Source organism: Mchenga conophoros, linkage group LG9, assembly GCF_057382185.1.
Source record: "Mchenga conophoros isolate Kocher_MC1m ecotype Shallow Benthic linkage group LG9, M_conophoros_male_GT1.1, whole genome shotgun sequence".
Taxonomy (NCBI): domain Eukaryota; kingdom Metazoa; phylum Chordata; class Actinopteri; order Cichliformes; family Cichlidae; genus Mchenga; species Mchenga conophoros.
This window is the reverse complement of record NC_140534.1, coordinates 7,298,636-7,324,241: the sequence shown is the minus strand read 5'-3', so window position 1 is coordinate 7,324,241 and position 25,606 is coordinate 7,298,636. Positions and strand designations below refer to the sequence as shown.

General features: G+C 42.1%; 1 protein-coding gene and 1 long non-coding RNA gene across 2 annotated transcripts in view; one reads left to right on the top strand and one right to left on the bottom strand.

Moving 5' to 3' along the window:
• Positions 1 to 25,606, bottom strand: part of gfod1 (glucose-fructose oxidoreductase domain containing 1) — a 35,405-nt gene extending 9,799 nt beyond the window's left edge. The window contains exon 1 of the mRNA XM_085286246.1: positions 24,853 to 25,606. Coding sequence (XP_085142372.1) covers positions 24,853 to 25,105 — 253 coding nt within the window. The 5' untranslated portion in view covers positions 25,106 to 25,606. The remainder of the gene's footprint in view (positions 1 to 24,852) is intronic.
• LOC146566679 (uncharacterized) lies at positions 3,616 to 22,128 on the top strand. Its single transcript, XR_014893741.1, has 3 exons — positions 3,616 to 3,838; positions 3,917 to 4,083; positions 20,792 to 22,128. It is a non-coding gene; the product is annotated as an uncharacterized LOC146566679 (long non-coding RNA).

Below are 25,606 nucleotides of genomic sequence, written 5' to 3'. Positions count from 1 at the left end.
AAGGTGCATTTTTAAATCCATTTGTATTTGTAAGTGAAAGAATGTGGTATTTTCTCTGCACAATCATGCTTATGTCTTAAAACCTTTGACTGACTGGGGGGGTCTAAGCCTCCCACTAGTGTCGGGCTGTTGCTAAGGATTTATTTTGACTGATACGCTGACACTGAGCTGTTCTCGTGGCCACTTCTGCCACTGTTAGCTTAATGCACTGTAAATGCTCTAGATTCACACTGTCAACAGGGAGTCAAATAATAAAGGATATGTACACACAATCTAAAAGCATTGCTTCACATACTGTACACATTCCTTGAGCCCTCAGAGTGTGAAAAGCTTCATAGTGGAGTCCCGGCTGAGGCTGCCTGTGGGTGAACTAGCAGTTTTGGAAGTGAACTTCAGCTCCAATTAGCCAGGTCAGGATATTAATCCCTCTGACCCAGTTCTGAGGATCGCTAAGGGAGCCCCTCCCCCCCCACCCATTACCCAGCCACTGTGCACACACACACAAAGCAAAAAATATTTACCCACGTCCCCTTCGTCTTGGCAGCAACACACAGAAACAGATACAGGAAAAGACACACTGCCTCGGGTGAGACTCTTCAGGCTAAATGCTAAATGTTCTTGATGGGGTATTTTGGTTTTCATATGAAGCACTAGCTTGCCTAGTTACAACACAATACAGAACAATAGAATACAAACAATACAAAAATGACAAAGAATACTGGAACTTTTTATACTGTTATTCTTATGGTTGTGCTGTCATGCCAAACTAAGTGTGACCTTTATGGAGATGAAAAGCGGCTTCTCTTCAGATCAGCAACGACCTTTCGTTCCTTGTCTACAAAGCTCTGAAAGGTCGAGCCTGGCTTAGGCAGGTCAGACTGATGAGTCAGGGGAGCTACTCTGCTGAAGTGTGACTCAGACAGTGAGAGGACACATCGTGTGTTTGCGCAACAGATTATGGATGCACCTGAGCACAAGGTGCTATCATAGCAACCACTGCAGTAAACCAACGGCTGGGAGATGAAATGATACAGCGCTAATGCTGTATTTGGTAGACCAGAATTAAAAGTGAATAGAGGAGCGTGAGAAGAAATACGAGTGCAGAGCACAGAGCAAAGAGTACAAAAAAAAAGAAGAGGAGGACGATGGGAAATGGAGCGAAAGCAATTGTAAATTTAAGAAATCACATGGGAATCCCTTGAAAGATGGGATGCCAAGGAAAGATACAGTGTCATCAGTACAACTAGGCAGGACTTCCAAGAGTAAACAAATGGCACTCGAATGGATAAGGATTGAGGGTAAAATACAATACTTTGTGTACTTACAGCAGTATTGTGGGCCATATACAGCTCCCCGTAAGGGACCTGAAGAGCTCAATTTAGTGGGCGATCTATGCTCCAACACTCAGTTGTGAGCATTGGGAAGTGAGAATCGTTGAGTTGATGTTAATCTCTAGACATATCATCTCTAGACAGACGTGCTTCCTTTCTGCATCTGAAATTTTTGTTAGTTACAGAAACAACAGCACCAAGTAATACCTAGTCTAAGGGGAAACCCTGAGATTAGGTGTACTGGTGCAGCATATGGGAAGGAATTAATGAGGAATTAATTAGAAATAAGAAACATAATAACTTTTTTGTCAGACAGACTTAGACTTCCAACTGAATTTATCAAGACGCTTGATGTAACCTAACATTGACTGTTAACAGCCTGCTTTGCTCTCAATTTGTTTAACAAACAGCTCATGTATAAATTCAATATATGATTTTAAATTGCTAAGTTGATTGAGGACATTACATGTAAGCTTTTATTTCCAGTTTATCTATTAGTACATACCAAGTAGTCCTGATCGGCATCTGCACCTTATAGCTAGCAGACACAAACAGCGGAGTGTTATGTTGAGGTGCTCAAAAAATTCATTTGAAATAAACTGTCACTTAAAAAACCCTTACTCCGTTTATGCTTGCTCCTCTTCTGTGCTACTAATTAGATGTTCAAGCACTGTAACCCACTTTACACCTGCACCATGAACACATCACAGATGTACCTTCAATGGAAGCGACACCAGGATGCCAGACATGAAAAATGAACTCATTCGACAGTAATACGCACTGACCTGCCTATCAGATTTAAGTGGTCATTAAATTAAGGTGTTCTGGATTATTGGAGCCCTACCTAGGATGTAACAACTGGGATAAGTGCAAATTCTGACCTGCTTGGTTGCCACAGGGCTGGTAGGAATCAGCCTATAACCTGCCTCTGTTCCTGATGCCATTCTGTTAAGGCTGCTTCTCTCCTGGCCAACCTCGCTTTATTGAAATACTGTATATTGCAATTTAGCTGGTCTTTGAGCCTTCAGTGTGTTAACAGTGGTGATTGATAATCTACTGGATGTACAGCTAGTAAGCTTCTTCTTTTTCTTAATGTGTGCCACATGTGAGATCAACAGTGGAAAATATCCTTAGATATACGGTAGGTTTAGTGTAAAGGCCTGACGCTGGGGGTTAGGGTTGGTCGAATAGCTACACTTCCTCAGGATTGGTGGGGTAAATTGAAGCTCAAATCGCAGGTAAAGTTCCTGACCCAGTGGGAGAGCAGTAATGGAGCAGAAAAAACCCTTGAGCACAGAGGCTCAGTCCCTTAGCATCAATAATTCACATATAAGACTTATCTAACCAACAGATTTAAAGGCAAAGAGAGAGGAAGGCCCTGCATTAGAGGGGAAAAGGACAATCACACTCCTATAGATATGACAAGAGTATTAATAGATTATAAAGGGGCCAGTAATGGGGATGCATCATTCTTTACTGTGTAAATCCAGACAATGTACCATGGAAGCAGGTATGCAGCAGGAGCAGCAGCATTGCATAAGAGTCACTGACATTTTGCAAAGCAGGTTGTACAAGACTGCCATTTTTTAGCTTTCTAGGATTAGAAGCTTCCTTCAGTGAACAGTGGTAGCACGCTTCCCTCCAGGTGCCTTCAGGTACACGCTCCTGACAACTTGCCTAACAAATCAGCCGACCTCACAGACTGAAAACACACCCCATCGCCTCACAGACCTGACGTCCAAAAAAGAAGTAAATTGCAGAAACATATTCCTGCTACAAGCTGGAAAGGCAGAAACACCACCCAGCAGGTGACTAGTTTTAATTTATTTGCTCGCACATATTCTGATCATGACCCTCTAGTGAAAAACAAAAGTTAATTCCTTAATCTCATTGCAGGGAGAGGAGAATGAGGCAGACAGGGGCTTTGTAATTAATTGGACGGAACAGATGAGTCACTGAATCTTGAATGGATGAGCCATGTGCAGCATGTTAACATCGTTACAGCAATAAGTATGAGATCGTGTACAATCAATTTTAACAGTGCAACCACTGCAGCAGTTAGCAGCAATTTCTACTAAGTTAACATATGCAGAGAAAAAGAAAAAGCATTCAAAACATGTAGTTCTTGTCAGTCATACATAGGGATGGGTATCGAAAACCACTGTTTCAGTTCCTTGAAATTGTTTGCCATTTTTGCAAACGATTCCCTTATCGATTCCAGTCGCCCTGACTGACGTCACCACGTTGCGGAGCGTCATTTACCTGGCATGAAACATGGCGGCTCAAACGCTCAAAAGTTTGGTTATACTTTACGAGAACGGATGACAACAGGGCAACTTGCAATACTTGCAAAGTAGATACTTCATTTAAGGGAAGAAACACTACGAATATGCAAAAGCATTTGCTCACAAAACACGCGATCGTGTTTTTAATTCTGCTCCGGACTCGTGAATCTCAACCCAGCAGCAGCGGTAACGTTTGCACGTCCTCTCCCGTTAATGCGGCAGGTAAATAATCAACTAACAGTGCATATTATGTTAGCGCGATCTGCCTTATTACAAAACCTGCCATTACTGTGCATTTAGGTGACCATGATGAGAGAGACAGACAGAGTCTGGCTCAGATGCTGGCAGTTCTCGCTGCAGTCTACCGGTAGCGTCTCCTTTCAGGCCAGGATAGACGAATGTCACCGAGCAGTGACTCAGTTTGTGGTAAAAGGCTTGAACCCATTTGCCACAGCAGATGATTTTCGGTAAGTGAATGTGTTTAATTGTAGGCAGGGACATTTCTGGATATTCTTGTGTAATTGCTACAGAATAATTTATGTTACACTTTGTTATTGCTACAGAAGAATATTTATTTTATTATTTTACATTTACAATTTTTTTCCTGGGGACCCTGTGACACCCCATTGAAGAGCCGTAGGCTGTGGCTCTCTTAAGATCTCACTGTTGGGTTTGTAAGGCCATGTTACTCCTAAATTTCTATCTTGTTCAAAGAGAAGATATAAATGGTAAAATGGTAAATGGCCTGTATTTATATAGCGCTTTACTAGTCCCTAAGGACCCCAAAGCGCTTTACATATCCAGTCATCCACCCATTCACACACACATTCACACATATAAAACAAAGTTCTAAGCTAATCGACCTTAGTGTTCTCCTTTTTTAAAAATAAGAATCGATAAAGAATCGAAAATGGAATCGGAATCATGAAAATCTTATCAATACCCATCCCTAGTCATACACATAAAAGTTGCTGAATTTAAAACCCACTGTCCTCTGCATACACACAAAGCATGCGTGACTTCCTGCAAGTTCTATTTATTAAAAACAGGATGTGCAATAAAGATGGTGACATGACAATTTTACAAACTCCTGTAAAAATCCATATACCTGCATGTTTACGCTTTACTGTCCACGCAGTATTGATCAAGTGCCAGCTGTTATTAGAAAACTTTACTGGTGCCAAAACAAACAAAGTGCATTAGGTGGAGATCCAATTAAGTGTTTATTTAGTCAAACTAGGCCATGTTTATCAGTGTTGGCTTCATTTTTCAGCCCCAAGAGGGTCCCACTTGATCTGGCCCCTGAGTTCATATATGGCTTATATGGAAACTGTTCACTGCTAACTGTTCATGTTACTTGTTCTATGACATTTACACATCAAAATATCAAAAATTACAGTGACAGTCTTTAATTCAGCCAAATTACCGCAATGAACAAGCGAAATTCTAAGTCTTGAAGGCTGTGATTGCTTCAGGTCCTGTAAATATGATTATTTTTGATATTCTTCCATTTTGCTAAGTCAACACTGGCTGGACAGAGACACTGACAGAGGAATGCCAGGATAGACAAAGAGAGAGCAGCTGCATCATTACAAATGAAGGCCAACTTTCTCCAGTCCAGTGCTCCTCTCTGCTCACTGCCACACACATCATCTGGGCCTCTCTGCACGACTCGTGGCGTATCCTACAGGGCACCAAATATTCACTTCAGCAGACACACAAACACAGGGCACAGCCTTGAAACACGAGAGGGAGGGTATGAGGCTGTGTGTGGTAGAGGGAATGCTTTCATTGCATGAGATCTCACACCTCCACTGTACAGGAGTGGCACTGCTGAGGAAGGAAAGGCTGGAAGTGTTGGCTGTGCAGGAAGGTCAGGCTGGGTTTAAGTGAGGGCGAGGCTCACTGACTTGCTTTTGATGGCAGAGCAAATACTGATCAGCAACACTGATACAATAAACTTGACTCACCAGCTGAAGAAATGGGGACAAAACCAGACTACAAGACCAGAGTTCACATTTAAATCCGCCTCTAATGCGACCATGTGGAAACAGCTGGAAAGGAAAACCAGGTGGCTCGAGAAGGATGCTGAAGGCATCATTGCAACAGCCAACACAATAGGCCCTCCGCCCGAGGAAGCCAGAAATAGGAAATGTAGGGGAACCAGTCAGGAGAAATAGCCATCTGCCACGCTGTGGCACGCACGTGCTCCTGCAGGGCGAGGGTCACAATGAGACGTGTCAGGGAGGAGCTTTCTACATTCCTATCCACTGATGAAATCGATATGTAGTAAAGCAGAGTTCACACGCAGCATTAGCTGGTATCATGATGTGTTTGAGTAAACAACACAGATTCTCTAAAGCCAGTATTACTATTCTCAGCATCTTTGAAGCAGTTTGTGCCTCACTGAATGGTTCTTCAGCACCAAACAGGAGCAGACACTAGGCAAGGCAGGCCAGGCTCATCTTTCTGCTCAATATTCCAAATTAAATTTAAGTTAAAGCAATTACACAGCAGAGAGGGGGTGGCAACAGAGCCCAGAAACAAATGGAGAATTAGACATTCTTATCAGTGTACACTGTATGCTTCTGGCTGGACATAAAGCAAACAAAAGCCAGCTGTCTGCTCACTAATTTGCTGTTTTTTGTGTATTCACACTGTGAAATTAGCATGTCAATAGTGACCTTGATAGCAGTGATGGATGAACGCAGCACTGTTTGCTCTACTGCTTTGGATTTCAAATCAATCTGCTTCGAGTCCAGAGGAGCGCAGTCACTGTTTAATGGAAACAAAATTTGGTAATATTTGGTGTCTGGTTCAAAAATGTTTAAAAGATCAATTTTGTTTCCTAACCGATTAAGAGATGCACATGTTTGATTTAGCATATTTTTATACTAACCCCAGAGTCTGTGTGTTCCCTCCCGTACACCACTACACAAAAGAACCACTACCTGTCTACTGACCAGCGTTATCACCTTCCTCCTTAAACAGCTAGTGGATAATCTGAATGACATTTCAGTAGGAAAACTTCCTTAAAAGGGTGTGTGCAAACAATGTCAACTGTTATACAAGATAAGTGTTAATGAGTTGATGTTTGGTGCAGTTTTTTGTTAACATGTGTACACAAGCTGCTATTTACTGAGAGCTTTGTATTCTCCAAGTGGACGTTTATTGCAACAAATTATCGGTTATGGTTTTTAAATCTATTTTCTGTATGCCAAAGATGTCAAGTGACATTCATGCATTTTACCGCTGATGTCAACTGATGCCAAAATGTTCATTTCTTGTGTATTATAAAGTATATAATGTTATTTAATGCATTTTTTTTTACAGTAATAGGCATTAAGTTTGGTGTCACCTTCTTGTCAACTGCTTTTGCTTGGAACTTTCCAGCTAATGCAAAGGCAGGGGGCATGTGTGGATGCCATATAACTTCTTTAACAAATCCTGGAGAAGCCCCAAACACTAAACTGCCTTATTTAAGATAATATTTATGCCAAACAGGAGTAAGAATTTGGTGGTGTTCATAGTGTTACGAGTCATGGAAAAAGCACACCTGGGGAGAGTACAGCCAGCAGATGGATAGGAATGATAAAACACTAGGTATTGCAACACTAAGTCCATTAGGACACAGTACAGCTATGAATGATAGGAAGCATTAGCCTCATTCAACCAGCTTTGGCCTCAGCTAATGCCCTTGAATCTCAAGGAGTTTAGCATCCCTAAATGTGCTTAAGTGCAGCTATTAACCCCAGCACCAGCGTGGCCCTCTGGCAACTGGCACTCCTTTGACTCGTAATCAAAGGAGTGGCTTCCACTAAAACCACAAGCACTATGGGCATGCATTAAGGTTGCTGCTGCCCATTGATAATGCAGGTATATGCAAACAGAAATGGCCATCCATACAATATGTCACAGTTAGCTAAATATTCCTACTGTGCAGTGATAAAAATGTATTTAGCACAAACAAAAAAAAAGTAATGGCAAAATTAGCCTTTATGTTTACCTCGGATCACAAAGAGTTTGCACGTGTCTGTAGTTGAAGAGCCCCCCCCCCCCCCCAAAGTTCCTCCAGGGTCTAATTAACTGCTGAGCTGAACGGCTACTTTTCCTCTCTCACCACTGACACACAAACACAGCATCCTAATCAGCACACTTCCCATCATGGCTCATGGTAACATGCACAGCTGAGACAGATAAAACAAGCCTGACAGTGATAGAGCTGTCTCCCAAAGAAGCACCTCTCTGTTACATTTTGCTTTCAGAGCTGCCTTAATTTACTATGTAGGTCAGGCAGAAGACTACCCAGACGCACATGTTTTTCCTCATGTAATTGCCACTTTAAGCTGGTTGGGCTCATTTACATATAAACAACTGCTTGCGGTCAGGCAAATATCACTTTAAATGCTTAGTCATGCGTACGTGTCAGCTCATTAGGTACAGAAAGAAGTAAAGTCAGACGACTTGATTTAGAAAAAAGCAAATAGAGGACTACAAGGACCGCAGTGAGCAAACCTGCTGTCATCAATAATAAATACGTAACTGACTCTTTGTCCCAGAGAAGCTGCTCTTAGGTGGCCAAAGTAACTGGCATTTAAAGCAGCCTGGGACAATGTGACAGAATAATGCACTAAAAATGTAAACGTGCTATATGTTAGGGTAAAGGACAGATGCCATGCATGAGGTAAAAGACACATGTAACTCTGCTGTTACTGTGTACAGTGTCTGAGAAAATATTGCCAAGTTTGAGCTTTTCAGTTCACAATAATAAAAAACAAACTGCATCTTCCAAAGGGATCGCACTAACAGGTGAGCATGCTAGAGTGGCCGTTTGGAAGAAGTCAGGCTTTGTCAAAACAAGAGGTGAGCTCCAGCCCTCCTTTCAGTTGGCTTCATTCAGAGCCATGAAGGGCGTCTTTGTGCCAGACTGAGCTGCTGTGAAGTGAAAGGAGGAGGCGACAGGAGGAAGGTCAGAATTGTAATGAGCAGCAGTGAGCTAACAGTTATCGTAAGGGACCCTGTATGGAGCACATGACAGCATGTGATTGTTAATGAGATGACTTCTAAGCTTATTACTTCTATATTGTGGGAAAAAAAGGGAGCGGGGAAGGATAAAGTCATTCCATAGTGAACTTACACGTCGCTGAAGACCCACAGCTAACGCTACATAAGGAGGCAGACAGCTGTACCATAAACTGACACGTGAGTAAAGGGCAGTGAGCAATCATTAGTCATCATTAATGTCCTGAGATGCATGGGCGGGCAAGTGACTTAAGGCGCACGCTAATTAATTGACACGTTTTGATGCGATTGCGTTCACAAGAAAGACGTTCCACTATAACCATTATCACTGGAGAGGGATGGAGGAGGGAAAACACTTGGGCCAAGCAGGACTGTCGTCATGGTGATAATGCACCCCTCGTATCTGCCTGTCATCTGTAAAAATAAGGCTCTATTAGTTCCTGTCTCTTTCAGGTACCCGTCTCCTAAAGGGCACTTTCTTCTGATTGGCTGATTTGTGGAAGCCTGCCAAGGAGCAGGCGCTGCCTCGTTCTTTTGCCAAAGTGTTGGCACAGTGTTGTAAAACTACTAAAAAACAGTGACTGTGGCAATCTCTCAAATCCAGCCAAGCATGCTGGAGACTGAATCCAAACCAGAATTAGAAAACACAGCACAAACATGACAACGATTACTGTGGAACTTTGTTACACACATCAAATTACTGCACAGGTAACACTGTATCAAAAGCTGTATAGAGCAGTAGCTACATATGTCCCTGTTAAAAGGAGTAAATAAAAATATGTTACATTTCCTGACTAAAGTAACAGAGCTAGTTTTTTTTTTTTTTGCTATTGGCAAGCAACTGTGTATTATCTCACTTCACTTGATTAATTGGATGCTGGAATACTTAAAACAGCTAAAATAATACTTAAGTAGTGCATCGTCTTGCAGCGATAACAGTCCTTCTGATGCAGCTTGTGTTAATTTCTACTCAGTAAGGGCTCAATTTAACTAGTAACATATGAACATGTGAACAAAGTGCTGTCTGAAGAGGCCCCTGATCAATGTGACAACTTCCCCACACATAATTCTGCCAAACATGTCACTTTAAGTCTCAAACATTATTATTATTCGTGGGTCACTAATATCAAGGGGAAGTCGTGTTTCCCGTCTCCATAAACAACAATTGCTTGAAACATAGCCCAATTACAAAGTAACTGCTGAGACGTGACACATAACGGTCTTAGAACCTGCAGTCAAAGACTCTAAATCGACAATGACGTTACATAAATAAACAGAGATGACCTCCATCAGCTGAGACAGACACACTGCCTTTTGAAAGATCTCTTTTTTTTTTTTTGACCCAGTTGAATTTGGCTGGCAGTCTCCTGGCTGCTTTGGAAGTCATAACTCACTATGGCTGGGTTAACAGCAGACAGGGCACTGACACAATGCTTCATTCATGCGCCTTCTGGAGTCGTGAGATAAACGAGGTCAAAAAATGCAAAGCGCTTCTACGATGACTGTGCAGAGAACAGACATCGCAATGCGCCGCAGAAGAACATCAATGGTCAATAGGCAGGTCTGTGGGACTGGCTGAAAGAATGATTGAGCGAGATTGTGAAACATCGTGAACTCATCAAATTCTCCCCAGAGATCCAGATGTGCAGTGGTATGCAACTGCACAATGACACATCTGTGATTCTAAGAAATCCAAAAGGGTTGTAGCGGTCAGTGTAATTTAAATAACAGTGCTCTACTGTACGCAAAATCACCTCCAGTATTTGCATCTTTCAGTCTGATCACATGGATCATTTGCATACTGTGACAGAGAACAGTGGCTCTCAGCTTCTAGGCTTCTCACTATACTGGGGTAATGTGTGAACATATCATTGAAGCACCTTCAGCAGCAAACCTGAAGCCACACCTCTGTTTGAGGTGCCTTCCACCATATGCACATGAATACATACATTATCAAAATGCCATATATTGTATAAAAAAGATGCATTCAGCCACCACCGCCGCATCCATTTTGATCTCAAGTGTTTTAGTCACGTACATAATGAGTTTTGATGAAAGGGATGGATCTGATTATGCAACACATAACACTGCATGCCCATACAGTACTGACTTGGCATTTATTTTCATACAAATGATCCAAACAGTAAGTAAATAACACATTGTATTGAATATGATACAGTAACTGGGTCCATATACTCATTAGAGAAGTATTTACTGAGGTCAAAAAATAAGAGATAAGAGATAAGATAAGATAGAACTTTATTAATCCCTCGGGTGGGTTCCTCTGGGAAATTCGACTTCCAAAAAGCACAGCAAGTAAGGCTCAGGATAAATTCTCACAGACTTCTATGCAAACCGACGTCTTTTTGCAACCGAGTAGTCGCCCCCTGCTGGGGAAATGCAGGTTTAAGGAACTTTCATGTTGGCTTCACATTCAGAACCAGGGACAGTCTTTATTTTAACTGCAGCCTACAATCAACACTCATTTCTGGCATAATAATAAGACTTAAACCCTCTCTCCCAGGAGAAAGGCCTCTGCTTAACACATAACACCACTTCTTAATTTCCAAGCAGGCTTTTTCTAGTCTTCATACTACCGACCTGATTTGGTTTGAAAAGATGTGTGACTGGCCGAGGTCTTCCGTCAGGGGCTAGAATTTCAAGTCAGAGCCCAGAGGAAGTGCAGCAATTTGGCTCCTGCTCAGATGACTTAAATTACAATATACTAAAAGGTTTACATGAATTTCCTATGTCCAGTGACGTCAAACAGACCACCTAATCTTATAAACCTAATGCGACATACCTGGGGAGCACTGAAAATCAGACAGACAAAGTTAGCAATTATCTGGACCGCACAAACAGAGCTGTTAGGGGCTTAAAAATCAGATAATTCCCTCAAGGAGGAGGCTGAATATATAACGTATGGCTAGAATCATGACTTCAAACAATGCTGAGAATGCTCAACTATTTCTGCTATATATAGTAAAAAAAAAAATGGGACACTGATAACACCTTTAGCACCTTTAAAAACTGATGATTTTAGACAATTCCTTTAAATGGTGGAGATTTAAATGAAGCTGGTTGCATGAAATCGCTCCATAGTGGTATCTGACTTCCTTTCATGCACCTGGCTGACTGGGATTGTGTGATAATAGCAAGTCAGTGGGAGACTGCAGCGACACAGTTACACCCGTGGTATGACTGAGTCATGCATGAGGGCAAGCTGGAAAGAATTTGTCAGAAAAATAAGAAGGATGGAAAGAGACATTAGTCAGAGAGATACATGACCAACAAAGATATTATTGATATGGAAAGAAGAAGAGAAAAACCTGATCTGTTTTCTATTTTTCTGAATCGTTCCATCTCTCCGTTTGTTTATTGGGCAGCTGGATATATTTCATATGTTACACACATGCACAGAGAAAGAAAAGAACACAAAGGGTCACCGGTCGTTAGCAGGAAAACGCTGAAAGAAATCCTCAATATCACCCAAGCGCACACTTCCCACACACAACAGGAAGTGAGACACACTTTACTACAGAGTACCCAAGTATCACTTCCTGTTGACCGCGTTGCTGCGTCGCACGTTACTCCGCAGTGTCAGTTTATGCTTTTTATTGCTCAAGCGTGATCTAAAAATAGGCCCAACAAGGTTAAAAAGGAAAAAAGTGCAGGACCTGGTGTGGTTACAATAGTCTTAGCGGAAAAACCGGACCAAAAACTTGGGGGCTTTAACTCATATCCGCACATGCCTCTTGTCCCTGTTCCCTGATGGCCAATTAAGACACACAGACAGACCTATTCCTGAACACAGCGCATAAAAGGACATCTGAGCGGAACAACAGAGGACAAGACGGGGAATAAAGAGCCACATAAGCTGATGACAGTGCATCAGCCGGCAGCATGCTAGAGAAGATGATGACGGGGCCACTGGTTAAGTTTGTGCAAGTTGAAAATATTACTCAAGTAGTTTCCCAACACCGCAGCTGATTGCACAGGTATCTTTGTTTTGACATGCTGCAGTTAGCTACACACAGACACTCAGTAAGTGGGAGTGTTTTAACAGGCTGATCAGCGAGGTGTTTTCAGGCCGGGAAGGAATTAAGTAGTGACAGGTCATAACAGGATAAGATATGAGTTAGCGTTTAGCCACATCGTCTGGCTCTTGTTTTTCACTGAATCATGTGGAAAACAGTACAGCTTTATTTATTGTTATTTTTTTAAAACTCGATTGCCCCTCTAAATATGTCTAATTTAGTCTTTCGACTAAAAAAACTATGACAAGTGTTTTACGTATTCCTACGACTGTGACTATGTGTTATTCTCACATTGCTCAGTCAGGCAACATGTAAATGTTCAAGGCATCAGTGTATGTATGAAGATGGCTTGAGTGTCACCAACACCTTATTCATTTAACATGTCACCCATGTGAACTGGTGATACAGCTGTAATGATTTCAACCATTATTTACCAGTAATAACTGTTGCCAATCCACCCCAGTGCGTTAGAGAGGATTTTCTTATATAATTCAGAAGCTAAGGATGGATGGATGGAATGAGAAGTAATGCCGGCTTCTCATTTCTCCTCATGTGGATAATAAAAATAAAGACAGAAACCTTTTCCACACACGGCAGATTTACTGACTGACACTAAACGAGAAATCTCTGAAAGCTTCTCTTCCATTCCTGTTCAAATATAATAATAGAGGAAAATATCCTCATTAAGACTCTAGTCTAATAATGCAGAATTATTCAACGCTAAAAGCCTGCCTCAAATCCCATTCTATATAAAAATCTGGCCTCCCTAATGCCCTTGGATTTAAAAACACACACACACAAACACACACACACATACACACACAATGTGATTCCTGTTCCAAAGCCTGGACCCCAAGTTCATGCCACACAACAGTCCCTAATGGGTCCATGCAGAAGAAAGCGGGCATGTCGAAGGGGCAGGGACGGGGAGGTTTCTACTTTCCTTTTCTCCAGGAATGCTCACTTGTCCGCACAGCGTGGCGGTGAGCTGAAAGAGCTTCCCCCGTCCGGCCATTCATCCAACACACAAAGGCAATTTCACAGGATGACAAGCTTTCTCTCTGCTTTTCTTCCTCACTGCTCCTCATCGTCTCTCAGTTCATTCCTCTGTCTCTAAAACACACTTTTTCACACTTGCGCTCCCAGGCTGTCATTAACATGTTAATGGACATCCAGTAGAACATGAACGCAAACCAGTGGGAAACTTGTGATGAAAAACACAAGCGGAGAAAGCAAAAAAAGAAGGCCTGGGAATGTCGGCATACCACTCTATCTCCTGGCTGACTCCGTCTGCGAGGGTGGTTAATTTGTCTGGAGCTAAACCACTCAGCAGCACCGCTCAGCCAAAGGGCCCTTCATCCATCAGGCTGATGAATGCAAGCAAAGTCACCCTGAAGAAAACGGAGCCCTTCTGTAGACTACATCAGAGGTGCTCTCTTCTCGTGTACCTTTTTATCATTTAAGAATGTGATAAATACAGAAAAAGGTTATTTTTCCATAATGAGTGACCTGCTCTGGTTATAGCAACTCAAACAGAAAACACTAACACTGGTTGGACTCCCTCATTTATACAATGTGGTTTAACCACAATGGTGTGTGTGGTAGCTGGAAATAAGTCATCAGATGACAAGATTAATTAGAAATGTTAGCTAGTTAATATGCACTTTATTAACCCCTAAGTTGCTTTTCTGCAGCCAATATTTAGCTGTTCCAAACAGCTTGATTTTTTTTTATATCATACTCTGTAATGTTTATCTAAAACAACATGCCATGATGTGGTAATAGTTGGAAATTTGGAAAATTATGCATCAATTGTCCTGACATACAGGCATACATTTGGTGGTGTGGCCTTCCTAATGCATTCACACATTTGTAGCTATGACTGGCCTAGTAGCAGCTAGCTAGTGTTAGCGTAGCTGTCACTTTAACAATAGAGAACAAACTCCACACACAAAGCATTTTCACACATGCTCTTATGCATTATGATAAAGAAATAGTTTTTTTTTTTAATTTCCACATCTGGCAAACACACTGAAGCGGGTAAACATAGGAAAAACAACTTCATGGTTTTCAGGCTATTGCTAACAAAGGAAATGCAAGCTAAGCTAAGATGTATTTTTAATAACACATGTACAATTAACATTTCTTTTAAGCTTGTTAACAATATGAATGTTAAACTAATTTAATGACACTCATTTTACATTTTCTTTTTTCTTCAGTGATGACAAATTTGCCTGACTATTCTCTTGTAATTTGTACATTTGGGCATCGTTTGCACTTTAAACATGTTCAGTGGGCTGCCAGAGAGCTCATCACCAGTCAAAAGTGCTGTTAGGTAAGCGTATCAGAGGTGGAAACATGTATTTATGATGACATCCTTAGTATTCAAGTTATAAATAAACCCGTGCCTTTGGGTGGCCCTGCAGAGCAGGTGTCTGAGAGCTTGTGTAGTGCTGATGAACCATGGGCATGATTTAGATTTCAAACTACTGCAGATATCATCTACTGTTAACTGTAGCAGTCCTCTATTATGATGACAGCTCAATAACACACTGCATGTTTAGCGTCACTCAAACCCCCTTGACCTGATTACTGCTGGCTTTTAGTCTGCATAATGCTTCATAGTTACCTGTTATCTACACACTGTGTTGTTCCTGCATGATCAATATGAACAAACACGGGGATACCTAAAGAAAATGTTTGGATTTGTTTATGTGCTGGACTGGACCAAGACAGAAAAGTTGAATGCGGTAAAACCTAAACAGTGAACTGAAAGATGCTAAAGATGCCACAGTTATATTTTTCTGCGGGCTTTCATTATAGCCAACATCCTTCACATTACACACAGTCACATTATGGAGACGAGCGATTGCCCAAACTGTCCATCTACTGAGCTTTACATGCTATAATTAGCAGGTACAGTCTGGTCCAGTCAGCAGCATGAACGAGCGTCTGGCTGTGCAGCTTAGATATCTTCTATCAGTGAGACGAGAGAAACCAGATTCACATTTGATAATTCAATTACAGTTTTTTTAATTTCAAAGGGCAGTCACTTCAAGGGGCCTTATATTCTAAGGTAAAAGATGTTACAATAACATAGAGAAAAACCCAACAATCAGATGACTCCTATGAGCAAACATTTGGTGACACTGGGAAGGAAAAACTCCCTTTTAACAGGAAGAAACCATCAGCAGAACAGCACGCAGGGAGGGAGACAGGACAAATACACTTTAAAAAGGACTGAGGAAGCTTTTCAACAGGTGTTCTGATTTCAGTGTGTCCAAGTAGGACTTTATCACCTTCATACTCATGTAGCCATTCAGAGATGTCACCTGCCCCATGGAAGGAGCATTAGACCACTCTTGACAGGACAGAATTGTTAAAGGACTAAAGTGATCACCCAGTACAACTCTGCATTTATTTAGAGGGAATTCTCTCAAAGGTAGGGATCCATCAAATCCATTCAAATCCATCTTGTGGTCCAAATTAGAGTCCTTATCAGGTCAATTCTTGCTCAAGGGTTCAAGTTTTTCTGTTGATTTGTCATTATCACGTACGTATTACTAATCAACCTGAATAATGACTGATGCAGAAAACACACCCCAGTGCTGTCAGTTTCATGCTCAGCAGTCATGCTGTGCGGCTGCTTGACCTTTTCAACTTCCTTGTGATCTATGTTGCATTTTTCTCAGAATTACAACAGAAATCGATTTTGGAATTTCACAATGACACAAGTGATGAAGTGAATAATTGAAAGGGATTTTACACAAACGTCACAAGGTGCCAACAGTCGCTTTAAAAAGACACAGCATGCTGTGCTGTGCCTGTTGCTCATCACTGTAAAAGTGCACCGCAGAGCTGAGCTGTAGAGCTGCACTTCCTTCGCCTTCAACAAAACGGAACCACACGAGGGGACAGAAAGCGCACCTGAAACTCATGCTCGTCTTACATTTCAGTTCAACTCTCAGATTCCCCATTAGCGTGTGACCCACAGCCATTCAAGCTTCTGCAAAAACGAGAACATTTATCAGAATAAAAGCACAATCTTAACAAGGTGATTAGTGACCCAGTATGCTCATTTTCACCTATATACTTTTATCCTTGGCCTCCACTAAAGTAGTTTTGTGTAATACACATTTCAGATACACGTTTGAATATCAGTGTCCACCACTTTAACATTATATATGTGACAGAAGACAAAGAAAAACCTCAATACTTTAAGTAGTGTGAGACTATAGTCCAACTCTCAGGCACTTACTGGACCGTCAACAGTCTGAAGTATTTTTGTTCATGCAGGGACGCCTGAGAACCTTTGCACAGCCTTCTGAATGATCCCCAAAACAGGACCGGGCACTTACAGGATGACAAACTGGGGCATCGTCCTTCTTCTTTTTCTTGCATTTTCACAAAGCATCTACCCAGGAGGAAGTTAAAGAACAGAAATGATTCTACTGCAAAGCTATACAGGACACCTAAAACCAACGGGACTGAAATGTATTGTACATATGTCTCAACAACCTGAGGGCATTACTCTGGATGCAGCAAACTGGAAACGCTAATACAAGCTTCACACCACAGGAGTGCTAGATTAATAAGAAAGAGAAACCAGAGGAAGAACTGCAAAAGAAATCCCAATGGAAGCCAAGAAGCTGCTCAACAAGACCGACAGGTTCACTGTAATGTAGACCAAGTATGCTTATCTGCTCATGTAAAACCTGAAGAACATGTGTGGTGCTGTTCGCTTCCACCGGTGATTTTCCATTTTCCCAAAATCCTCGTGGTTATTATTAGTTCTTAATTCTGTACTCAGTCATTCAAGCAGGGGTAAAGGGAGGACACACAATACAGAGACGGCTGGCTGGATGATGTAACTGTTAATATTAACAGTCAGACTTTAATTTCACTGAGTAAACCCAACTTGGATTTAAAAACAAGTAAATATTGAATATTTCTTTCAATTTGATTTGGTGAGATCAATTAAAACAATCATTGTTTTGTCTGTTGGAAATTCAGTTTATGTAGACAGCAGCTGATATGTGATTTTCAATGATTTATCACAGTTATTTGATAAGATAAGATAAGATAAGATAACCTTTATTAGTCCCACACGTGGGAAATTTGTTATATTATGTATTATTATTATGTTATGTATTATCAAATAAGATTGCATGTAATTGCCAACTAAACTCCAGTCAGTCTCAGACTGATATCAGACACAAAGCAGACTGACTTTATCTGAGGGCAACAGTGATCTTATTCTACACCTATTTAAATAAAAATAAATATAGTGAGATAACTTTATTTAATGAATAAAACAGATATATAGACAAAGTTTAACTGTCATTTGATTTGACAAAAGATGATAAATTGCAGTATATTTTACTGCAACACTTAGTGTACTGCTAAATACTAAAAATTATATAATATTATTATATGATGAATGACTTATTCTCACCTTCAGCATAGAACATCCTAATATGAAATAATATATGACTGTAAGCTTTTGTTACCCCAAATATTCAACTATTATGGACGGATTATAAGACGACAAACACATAAACCAAACATTTTTAGATTTATGTCTAATTTTGCATTCAATGTATGTTGAATTCAATTGTTGAATTAAATGTTTGCAAAGTACAATCAGTATTAGACGTTGTGTTCATGCATCACAAAAGTCAAATGAAGAGAGGGTAAAAACAAACCGGTCAATGTGGTCAAAGGCAAAGTTCACATTCTTCTGTTGAAGAAGCCTGATCACATTTCAGCTCATGAGGTAAGCAATGAGGAATGAGCAATAAGCAGGCCACAGGCAGATTACTATCAGCTCACACGCCCTGATAAAAGAGGAAGTTTTAGTGCTTCAGTCCCTCGGGTCAGCCAATCAGTGACTGCGTAAGACTTTCACAGAGCTGTCGTGAAAACGGTGATGCAAGAAAGGGCAGGCGTGTGGGCCGTGTCTGCTGATGAAATTTCAGTGGTCAGCTGATATTAGGATTCACTGTAATTTTATTTTCAACTTTACCACCAAGTCTGCCATCTGTAAAATTTACCACTGCTTTCTACGAGCATCTACTTGGAGTTCAAGTCCAGTCACGGTGTGAGTGCGTATATCTGATAAACATTACACAATTTTATAACAATTATTAACCACAAAAAGTGATCCCAGAATGTGGCTGTTACATCTGCTCAGTGTGCATGTGTGACACCTGAGATAGTTGTCTCTCTATCTTGATCTTAGCTTTCTATTTTGGTTTCTTTTCTTGTGTTACAAACTAAACTTTCTACACTAACAAGCAAAAATGCTGTTTTAATTCAAAGCTTTGACAAAACACACTGGAGTTCACCTCTCATCTGAAACCACTTTAAAGTTTCACTTTCACTTGCTGCTCACTATTGTTTTCACTGGCAAAAGATGGCAGTACTCCACAATATTAGCACATGTTAGAGAGACGCTTGTTCTTGGCTGCTAGGCGTCCAAGTTCTGCACCATGCGAAGGTGAGGACACAAGCATGCGTGCTAACACGGCTGCTGGAAGACACTGAGCTGATAATTAAAGCTCGCGCAAAGGGGGTGATTCTCTTGGAAAGGACAGTCCTGCATTAGTGTGATCAAATACTATTTGCCTATTTGCACTACTCTGCCTGGTTTGCACTCAATGTCATTTACCCTTATATTGTATATTGTATAGCTTTCTTGTTATATGTAAAATTGTATTATATTATTTAATTTTTTTACTTTAAAATATTTTACTTGCATTTTTAATCACTCTTATATTTAAATGTTCATTTTCTATTTTATCTAGGGATTGAGAGTAACGAAGTTTCTATTCTCTGTATGTCCTGTACATGTGGCAGAATTGACAATAAAGTTGACTTTGACTTTGAAAAAAAAAATAAAAAAAAATAAAAAAAAATTCTGAATTTCGCAACAGTTGCCAGCACAGATAAAAAGGTCAGACAGATGCAATTTCTTATTCGTGTTGACAGTCCCATGTCTTTGTCATTTGATGGGGTTTAATGAATACTGGAAGAACTCGAACACTTTGTCTGATAAGAAACAATCGAGCGGCAGTCCGAATTTTCCAACTAAAGGTGGAATGATTGCACACGTTTGGCTCTTTTCAAAGTGAGAAATTCCCATGTGAACCTAATGGTGACATTGTTACCTAGCAATAGGTCATCTACCTTTGAGAGGAATTAACTGAGCTGTTGTGAATCAGTGTTCCATAAATATGATGCAACTGAAAGGAGAGAAAAATATCTGGACCAGTAATTTCCCACACTTCTTAACACATTACCATGTGGCTGCTGATAAAACACTAAGAATTAGCATCAAGCTACATGTATTATTATTTTGTGTGTGTGTGTGTGTGTGTGTTCATTATATCTACCAATAAACATTTATATTCTTGAAAAATCTGAATTTCTAACCTTTAAATTAAAACTGCTCCAGTCATGTTAGCGTGACAAAGCTAGCTCCTAACTCAGAGCGAGCTAATGGCTCAGTCACATGAGTGAATTTCTGTTTATTTAGACAAATATTTAATTACTGCAGTTAACCGGCGTATAATCACAATCACAGTCTGATATCAGACTGATAACCAATATCTGACTGCTCCGTCTTAGGGCAATATTTATGGCGGCTTTTAGTGATGGCATTGTTGTGCAATCTTATTTTGTAGTTTTGCTTTAGTAAAGTTTTCCTTTAAGGACAGACTTTGCAGTTAAATTATATTTTATTGCAATATCACAATGTTAAGAAATTGTGATAACATTGTATCATGAATGAATCGCGGGTTCATGGGTTGTCTGCTGATTCCCACCCTTAATTGAAAGGGCCTCAACTTTCCGGTGCCAGCTTCAACTCCAGGCAAACTCATCTGATCTCTTTTGAAGAACAAGGACTGATTGATTTAAAAATAGATAAAGAAATAAAAGGTTTATCTATATGGAAAATAATTAACAGCTGCAGTAGCAAAGTTTTGTGTGTCTATAAAGCAGTAAAGGAACCTAAAAAATGTACAGTATCATGTTTATAATATTCTGACTTGGTGTGATTATGGAGGCCGAGTTCAACAGAATTTGCAAACACTGTTTCATGTTTGCCCAACAGAACGCCAACAGGATCGGGCCCAGACGCAGACCGGCTGAAGAGAGGTGGGTGGAAAGGAACAGGCGGCGCACATGCAGTGAAGCTAAGAGGAAATGAGCTGGGAGGAAAGAGAGGAGGAAGAAGGGCTAGTGACAGAGCTGATGTAGTTGGCATGCGGGTCCAGTTGAGTTCACTGGGACAGACTCACTTCGTTTGAGCAACCTTTAACACTGAAAAGATAGTTTTTGCTCCCTTGTTGTCACGTGCCTGTGCTGGTGTGACTTCTGATTTAGGGTATGCATAAGTACATACTGAGAAGACTGCAGTCATGGCATGAGCAAATATCCACTGTACATCAGTCCCATCCCTTTTGTTAGCTCACGTTACAGAATCAGGTGAAGCCAGGGAGCAAACAAGGCAGCAGTGTGGGAATGAATGGAGCCGCAGAGGCCTTATCTCCATACAGGAGACTGACTATTACACAACTATTACACTAAGAATCAGCAGCGGTTCCAGTATGAGGAAGACCGACTGTACATGGGGTTATACAGCCTGTCTGGCATCCTGCTCATGAGCAAACATTTCTAACCTTCAGCTGCAGTCCCCTGAGGAGGCCTGCTCCATGGCAGTCGCACTACACTTGGCCCTAACAGACACCTTGACACAATGTTCAACAGAGACCTGACACTATGGAAGAATCCATCCATCCATCCATTTGCTTCCGCTTATCCTTTTCAGGGTCGTGGGGGGCGCTGGAGCCTATCCCAGCTGTCATAGGGCGAAAGGCGGGGTACACCCTGGACAGGTCGCCAGTCTGTCGCAGGGCTAACACACAGGGACAGACAACCATTCACACTCACTAACACATTCACACCTAGTGGCAATTTGGATTATCCAATTAACCTATCCCCACAAGCTGCATGTCTTTGGACGGTGGGAGGAAGCCGGAGTACCCGGAGGGAACCCACGCAAACACGGGGAGAACATGCAAACTCCACACAGAAAGACCCCGGCCTGATGGTGGAATTGAACTCAGGACCTTCTTGCTGTGCGGCATGATATGGAAGAATCCCATAATGGTAAAAATGGCAGCTGTTCCACCACTGCACCCAACGAGCTTGTTACAGTCAAACAGCAGCAGTGCACGGGCTCAGCAGAGGTTCAGCGGCGCAGTGGCAAAAATACAGCATGTCTCATTATCATGTAAATATGAAGGTACATGTACTTGTTGTTTTCTTGACTTATGATGATGTGATTTAGCGTGTCGTCTCTTCTGCTCTTTGCTAGCAGGGACAGAGACAATGATTGTGTCAGCACTTTGGAAATAAGCTGTATAACATGAGTATAACACATTGGGAATAAAGCATGCCAATTCAAGCTCGTTTAAATAAGGGCTCTCAGACCCAAAGAGGTGCCCAGGGTCATTGTCAAGCTGGCTAGCAAGCAGCAAGACTTGCTTCTGGAAGAGTTTTGAAACAGCCTCTCCTATAGGTCAGGGTAACTGTGTTCCACAGGAGCATGACAACCGATGTGGAGGTGGCTGACATGTGGAGTTATCGTACTACAATAACTCAAAGTTGACTTTGAGTTACTGTAGTACGATAACATAAGACAGGACAAGTGGGAAGGAGCAGGTCGAGTGTGTTAAGTGAAAGTGACAGTTACTGATAAGGGGGAAGCTTGTTCATGCATATCTTTTCTTTAGAATTTGCTACAGCTTTTTTTTTCTTTTTTGTGTTATAAACCATCTGAGAACAAACCAAGAACCCACTCTGAGTGCTACGCGTGGTTCTGCTGCGATGTGAGCACCCCCCTAATAGGCCTACTAGGCCGATCGTGGCTCAAGAGTTGGGAGTTCGCCTTGTAATCGGAAGGTTGCCGGTTTGAGCCGTGGATCGGACAGGTCGTTATGTCCTTGGGCAAGACACTTCACCCGTTGCCTACTGGTGGTGGTCAGAGGGCCCGGTGGCGCCAGTGTCCGGCACCCTCGCCTCTGTCAGTGCACCCCAGGGTGGCTGTGGCTACAATGTAGCTTACCATCACCAGTGTGTGAACGTGTGTGTGAATGGGTGGATGACTGGATGTAAAGCGCTTTGGGGTCCTTAGGGACTAGTAAAGCGCTATACAAATACAGGCCATTTACTAAATAGCTTATAGGAGCTCTTGACATCAGATCACGTGACCTGCACAGAGAATGCCACGTTGTCATGGAACTGTAGATGTTCAAGTGTTTTTTGTGCCAATGAGGATCACGTGAATTTATGAAAAGCTTCACTCCAGCCACTAAAAACAAGAAAGAAATTGTTTAGGCCTCCTTGGCTCTTATGGCGCCAACTACAGCCTTTATTTATTCATTCAGTTACTGGGTGTTGCTGGGGTTTTAACCATTTTTACCAAGGTAGTGATCCATTCTTCAACTCATCACTTACTTCTTTAGATGACATCCTGAACAATGCTAATATTTTATTTAAGTCTAATATTTAACCTTAGGAGACCTGGTCTGGACCCTGGACTGCAAAATGTTCACTTCTGACCCACCTTCTGTCCTTCCTGTCATTATTAAAGTGATGACGCAAAAGTGCAACAAATGTAGTAGTAAGCTGGGGTGGGTTAAACTGGTTCTGCTACCACACTGGTCGGACCTGAAGTGTCCATAAAATGCGCATGAATGTGATGTAGCGTATTTACATTCTGTGCCAACGCATTCCAAAGCATTGGCTCACCTTATTTTAATGAAAATGTGGCAAAATGAAAGACAATGAAGGGCTTTTTAAATAAGCAGTGTAGCGAGTTTTACTGCTTTAGTAAAGCAGCATCTGCTAAACTAGTTATGCAACTGTTTGCACCTCAAGTCGACGTAGTTAAGGTAATGTTTACTCTTATGGTCTGTCATTAGCACTTCCTTTAATGTTCGTAATGACTTATCGCTGTCTGAGATCACGGGCTCCCTCTCTAAATGAGTTTAAACAGACTCCCTGACAGCCAGGGATTAATTAACCATGATAAATATAATCATCTTAATTTTATATTAATCATGGTTAATACTGGGGATATTTATAACTGTAGGGAAATGACTACAACTAGTGACACCACAGCTATATAGAGCAGGTCACTTGTTTCAGCATCTTAACTTATGTCATCATGACTGGAATATCTTTGAGGTTGCTAATGAAACAAAACAATGCAGCTGAAGATGTTACCTCTCACCTTGTTACCGTCCTACACACTCTCCTGTTTCCTGCAGCTTGGTAGCTAAGCAGGAACATGTTTTCCCAGATATAACCTAATACTTCCCCGGATGCTTTCGTGTCTTTGAACCCGTTTGTTTTCGGTGTTCAGCAGACCTGACCTATTAAAGCTCACTGCCAGCTGAGCTCTGCTGCCAGGCTGTGGGGCAAATAAAGCCTGTGTGATGTAGAGCTCGGCAGTTCTTACCACCATTCTCTCACAGCAGGGTCACCGCTCCTGGATGTGATCTCCAAAATAAGCTGCACTGCTCCACATTCAAACTAGAACAACCTCTGTGTGTGTGTGTCTTGTCCTGCATGCAGGCCTGGTCTCTGGGGGTTTCTAGTTTTCTGTGTGTGACAGTTTCACTAATATGGGTTAAATCTGCTGTTTGACTGAAGACCTTGCCTCGCAGGGAGTCCCCATATACTCACATCTAAACTGCACGTCTTCACTAATGCATCATTTTATGAATGCAAAACATTATAACATCCTGTCAGAGACGTTTGCAACTTGCAAACGTTTGTGCACAGATTTTGCAAAGGGGGAGGAAAAGCAGTGTTTTGCTCAGGAGCACAGCAGCTGCAGAGCTCCCTGTTAAGGACACAAACAGCTTGCTGTAAGTCATCCAAGAGGACACTTTCAACGCTCACCGCGGGTGAGATAAAGCTCGGGGCATCTATCATTAACAACCACACCTGCTAACTAAGCTCCCACTTCTAGGTCTTATCCACTGCAGCACTGTGAGCATACTAAGGCGGTATGTGGTGTTAAAGAGTGGCCCGGTGCAGCCTGCACGCTAGGCCCGCAACATCCATCCTAACAGCAGCAGGAGGAGGAGCAGCCAGACTCACCCAGTGTCTTGACTGCGATCTGCCGCGTCAGAGGCGGCGGCAGGTTGATGCAGACCAGATCCACATCCTGATGCAGCAGCACGTCGTCGATCCTGTTGGTGTAAAAGGGCACGTTCATCTCCTTGGCCAGCTCCTCCGCCTCCTCCTGTGTCCGGCCCCACAGCGCTTTAACGGCGAAGCCCTCGTTCTTCAGCAGCGGGATGATCACCCGTGCGGTGAGGCTGGTGCCGAACACGCCGACCCCAGGAAGCATAGCTCCAGGTTATTAGTTGGATTTGGTTCTGTGTGGATTCGCTTGGTGTTCGCAGCTCCGGACGACAGCAGAGCTGTGAAGGGAAGCGGCGGCGGGGACCGTCAGGTTGGCCATCCACCTGCACTCACACAATGTCTGTGCGGCATTTCCTCTCTGCGAACGGACACGTACTGTCGTTATCACCCGCCGAAAAATAACCCGAGAAAGGCGGAAATCCGACCCGGGCTTCTGCGCTTGAGCGAAGAAGTCTATAAATGAACCATTCCGCTCTTCACCTCGTCCGCGTCTGACAGCTATCACCGCACTGACTGCGCCAAGCAGGCGGAGAGCGTGTCCCCTCCTCCGCGGTTTGCTTACTCCTCCCCCTGCAGGACCCTCCCTGAAGATAACGGGGCTGGAAGAAACGTGAGCAGGGAAAGCGCTTGGTCTGACGGCAGGTTGCCGGAAACACCGCCGTCACCCTGTGCCCGCTCCCCGTAGGATCCCAGTGCTACGGTGCTG